Source organism: Lolium perenne, chromosome 4, assembly GCF_019359855.2.
Source record: "Lolium perenne isolate Kyuss_39 chromosome 4, Kyuss_2.0, whole genome shotgun sequence".
Classification (NCBI taxonomy): domain Eukaryota; kingdom Viridiplantae; phylum Streptophyta; class Magnoliopsida; order Poales; family Poaceae; genus Lolium; species Lolium perenne.
The window spans coordinates 93,518,310-93,523,543 of record NC_067247.2 but is presented as its reverse complement, the minus strand read 5'-3'; the positions used below and the strand labels follow the sequence as shown (position 1 = coordinate 93,523,543).

Here is a 5,234-nt window from a genome sequence, read left to right as displayed (position 1 = left end):
GCAGCGAGTTCTCCCTCAGTATGAAACCAAGGTTATCGAACCAGTAGGAGTCAAGAAGCACGTTGAAGGTTGATGGCGGCGGAATGTAGTGCGGTGCAACACCAGGGATTCCGGCGCCAACGTGGAACCTGCACAACACAACCAAAATAATTTGCCCCAACTTAACAGTGAGGTTGTCAATCTCATCGGCTTGCTGTAACAAAGGATTAGATGTATAGTGTGGATGATGATGTTTGCAGAAAACAGTAGAACGAGTATTGCAGTAGATTGTATTCGATGTAAAAGAATGGACCGGGGTCCACAGTTCACTAGTGGTGTCTCTCCCATAAGAAATAGCATGTTGGGTGAACAAACTACAGTTGGGCAATTGACAAATAAAGATGGCACGACAATGCACATACATGTTATGATGAGTAGTGTGAAATTCAATTGGGCATTACGACAAAGTACATAGACCGATATCCAGCATGCATCTATGCCTAAAAAGTCCACCTTCAGGTTATCATCCGAACCCCTTCCAGTATTAAGTTGCAAACAACAGACAATTGCATTAAGTATGGTGCGTAATGTAATCAACAAATACATCCTTAGACATAGCATTGATGTTTTATCCCTAGTGACAACAGCACATCCACAACCTTAGAACTTTCTGTCACTGTCCCAGATTTAATGGAGGCATGAACCCACTATCGAGCATAAATACTCCCTCTTGGAGTTACAAGTAACAACTTGGCTAGAGCCTCTACTAATAACGGAGAGCATGCAAGATCATAAACAACACATAGATGATAGATTGATAATCAACATAACATAGCATTCAATATTCATCGGATCGCAACAAACGCAATATGTAGCTTTACAAATAGATGATCTTGATCATGTTAGGCAGCTCACAAGATCTACAATGATAGCACAATGAGGAGAAGACAACCATCTAGCTACTGCTATGGACCCATAGTCCAGGGGTGAACTACTCACACATCACTCCGGAGGCGACCATGGCGGTGAAGAGTCCTCCGGGAGATGATTCCCCTCTTCGGCAGGGTGCCGGAGGCGATCTCCTGAATCCCCCCGAGATGGGATTGGCGGCGGCGGCGTCTCTGGAAGGTTTTCCATATCGTGGCTCTCGGTACTGAGGTTTTCGCGACGAAGACTATATGTAGGCGGAAGGGTAGGTCAGGGGGCGCCATGAGGGCCCCACACAACAGGGTCGCGCGGCCGGGGGGTGGGCCGCGCCGCCCTGGCGTGTCGCCGCCTCGTCGCCCCACTTCGTTTCCCCCTCGGTCTTCTGGAAGCTTCGTGGAAAAATAAGATCCTGGGCGTTGATTTCGTCCAATTCCGAGAATATTTCCTTACTAGGATTTCTGAAACCAAAAACAGCAGAAAACAACAACTGGCTCTTCGGCATCTTGTTAATAGGTTAGTTCCAGAAAATGCATAAATATGACATAAAGTATGTATAAAACATGTAGGTATTGTCATAAAACAAGCATGGAACATAAGAAATTATCGATACGTTGGAGACGTATCAGGGGGAAGGGCCGGAGAGCAGGGGTGCATCCGGAAAAGAGAAACAAGAGAGCGAAGAGCAGAAAGAATAGAAGACGTGGAAGTCATATGAAAAAAACTCCAGAATCCAGATACCACGGGGATGACGTACCTGACTGTGTAGAAGGTGGTGGTCGCGCGGTGCCAGAAGAGCCAAGCACAGAACCAGCAGTACCCGTCGAGGAAGAGCCTGTAGCAGCGAGCAGACCACGAAGACCACAGATAATGTCCTGATCAGATAGCGCAACAGCAGAAGATCCTGAAGAACCAGCCCGCCGACGCGTATGGTACCGCTGACGTAAGCTGGGATCCCTCTGCCAGCAGCTAGAGACAGTGTTGCCAGACCTGCCACAGTAGGTGCAGGGAGGTGTTGTCATACCACAAGGCTGCTGAGGCTGACTCTGGTCCTGGACTGGAGGAGTAGAGAGTATCGGCGGTGCTGGAGACCGCAACGAAGCCGGCGGCATAGGAGGTCCACGAGCAGACGACACAGGAGGGCCAAGAGCAGCAAGTACAGAGGGAACCTCAAGAAGACCAGCACCACAAAGACGAGTCTCCTCAGCACGAAGCTCAGCCAGTACCTCAGAGAGCGGAACATGACCACGGGCAAGCAGTTGTGCATGGCGCGGCTAAAACTCCTTACGGAGCCGCGACAAGAACTCAAAAACGCGCTGAAACTCCAGATCCGCGCGCACAGTCAGACAGCAGGGATAGGTGGCACACACAGTTGTAGGAAGAGAATCAAGCTGACGCCAAATAGCAGCACTCTGAGTGTAGAACTCATCAATAGTAGAATCACCATGCTGAAGGGCATGCTCCTGGCAGACCACAGACAGGTAAAGAGCACCCCCGGACGGCTGATAGCGCTGATGAAGAAAAGCCCACTGAGCAGCAGCAGTGGGAAGACCCATGAACTCAGCAGCATACTAAGGCAGAACACTGGAGGTGAGAACAGCAGTAGCACGAGCATCCTCATCTATCCACGGAGTGTAGTCAGTCAGATCCAGCCGGTAAGTCGCAACGGCAGTAGAGTGGTCCTGGACCTTCCGGTCATAATCAGCCAGAGCAGTATCATCAGCACTCTTAGCTGCATCCTTATCCGACTGAGTAGCATTAGGGGCAACGGGCGTCGGTGCAACAGGCACCGTAGGAGCAATGGGGCGCGGCGGACAGGAGACCTCGCCAGAAAGCACATCCCAAAGACGAAGACCGCGCATGTGGACGCGCATGAAGGCAGCGAAATCAGGGTAATTCGCGCCATCAAAGATCACCGGGCAGCGAGGAATCGCAACATAGCCCGATGAGGAAGACATGTTTTTTTTGCTTTTTTAGATCGGGTCAGATCCCAATCGTATCAGAGAATCGCACGCGGGGACGACGCGGTGGAACGCACGCAGCACGGGGGCGTCTGGCGGCGGGCGGGGGATGCTCCGGCGCGGGCGGGCGGTGAGGCTGGAGAGAGCAGGCCGGAGCAGGCCGGGGGCGGAGAGGCCGGGGCGGAGAGATCCCGCGGCGACCGGCGGAAAAACGGTGGGCGGCGGCCGGGAGCTGGAGAGCGGGGCCGGAGAAGCGGTCGGAGGAGCGGCCGGGAGCGGCAATGACGGCCGAGGAACACGTACTAGAGGACCAATTTTCGTTATGATACCATGTTAGGGCAATGTGTGTGTTGTATCACCAGGGGCCAAAGGTCACAATATATATATAGTACATGTACAGGTGCAAATATGCAGGAAGCCCCCTAACATATGGAAAACTACAACATACAGTTATATACATCTAACAGGTGGGACTACTTTACCAGCGTGGCGCCGTCAGCTGATTGGTTTTGTACACCAAATTTGAATCCGCTTGACAAGTTCACGTACCGTGCGGCCCCTTTACAAGTTTATGTAGTAGTTGGCTCATAATGAACAAGTTCATGTACCCGGTTGCTAATACCTCTTTAGACATTAGTTGATTATAATCAAAATGGTTTTGACTATGCACGCACGTACATTTGGTTAGCATACATTCACAAGCCATAATGTGTGGAGATCTTGCTATAGTAAGTAATTTGCACGAATGAAGGAGTATATTGCCATTTATTTCTAGTTTACGGTAAGCAGTGCAGATTGCAGTATATATGGTATTTCTTGATTCGGTAGCAGCCCATGCCTTAAATATTTGCAAATGATGCAGCGTGGTGCCGTCGTAGAATCGACTATATATAAGTGATCGAGGCTGCGAGGGCAAGTGCGATCGTGTGGGACAATTGCTTCGTATCCCCCAGAGATATTTCAGTAACAATGTCAATATCCTTGATCCTCTTCCTGGTCACGCTGCTGGGCGTCGATGGCTGCCGTCTCTCGGCCGCTGCGCCCACGGACGCCACGGACGTCGCGGCCATGCAGGCCATCGCCAAGTCCACCGGCGCGGACAGATCCCTTGGCTGGGGCGTGAAATCGGCGGATCCATGCGACGGCACCTGGTCAGGCGTCCACTGCGACAAAGATCTGGGCCACGTCACCGCGATCAGCGCCAGCCGAGCCGGCCTCAAGGGCACTCTCTCCGGCACCGACCTCGTCAACCTCAGGTTCCTCGCGGAGCTCGATCTCAGCTTCAACTGCCTCGGCGATGACCTTCCCATCCTCACAAGGCCACTCAACCTCTTGACGAATCTCAATTTACAGTCCAATTGTTTCCAGATCATGCCGAAAGGCTTCTTCCGCTCCTTCCCTTTTCTCGAGACCGTCGTCCTCGACGACAACAAGGTTATCATGGGGGACATCACGGAGGTGCCGCCATGCCCCGCCCTTAGAAGCTTCTCGGCCAACAACGTTACAATCTGGGGAAAGCCCCCTGCATACTTCGGCAACACAACACTTTTCCCTGCTCTCGAGAGACTCTCGCTGGCCAGGAACCAGCTCTGGGGTGTGGTGCCCCCGTCCTTTGGCAATAACACCAATATAAAATTCCTAGACATCAGCAGACAAGACGATGATGGCTACACCGGCAAGTTCACCGGACGTCTAGATTTCGTCCTCGGCATGACTGGACTCGTGGAGATCCACCTGGCTGGCAATACATTCTTCGGGCCACTGCCAAACGTCTCCGGCCTTGTCAATCCCAAGGTGTTTGATGCCGCCGACAACCAGTTGTGCGGTCCGGTCAAGTTTCCTTCCGGCGTTACTGTGAACGTAGACGGAAACCCCAAAATCGGCAAGAGCTGTCCATAAGAAATCATAGGATAATAGTTTAGCAAGAGTCGTTTTATTCTCCACCACTTTATTTTGGATTAACGGTCATTATTATAAGATGTGATCGAAAAGGCAATGTTATCTTTTGGATGAAATATAATGACGTACTATTGCCATTTCTTTAGATCGGCTATATTGCATCTTGCCGTAATAATTAACTATTTATCAGGTGGCGCAGCTCCGGGTGGGTCGATGGCGGCGGCGCGGCCACTTGGCAGCGGGGCGGCGCGGAGGCCAGCGGCGGCGCCTCCTGGCCCAGACCTGGGCCCTTTGGGCTCCATCTGGGCTTGGACGGGCCAGATCTGGTGCGTCTGCTCCTGGCGGCCGATGGAGATGCTCCGGCTGAGGACGGTTAGGACGGCGGTGCGCGGACTGCAGCGCGGCCACGGGAGCTTCACGAGCCCGCCGGGCTCGGCCGGGCCAGAGGGGCCTGGTATGCTCCTGTAGCTG

The 5,234-nt window shown here is 52.4% G+C and overlaps 1 protein-coding gene across 1 annotated transcript; it reads left to right on the top strand.

Moving 5' to 3' along the window:
- Nucleotides 1-3,833: 3,833 nt before the first annotated feature.
- On the top strand, nt 3,834-4,763 carry LOC139839032 (receptor-like kinase TMK2). Its single transcript, XM_071829078.1, has one exon. The coding sequence runs from the start codon at nt 3,834-3,836 to the stop codon at nt 4,761-4,763; it is 930 nt and encodes a 309-aa protein (XP_071685179.1).
- The last annotated feature ends 471 nt before the right edge of the window (nt 4,764-5,234 follow it).

Coding starts and splice junctions, on each gene's coding strand:
- LOC139839032 (XM_071829078.1), top strand. CDS start 3,834: ATGTCAATATCCTTGATCCTCTTCCTGGTCACGCTGCTGGGCGTCGAT.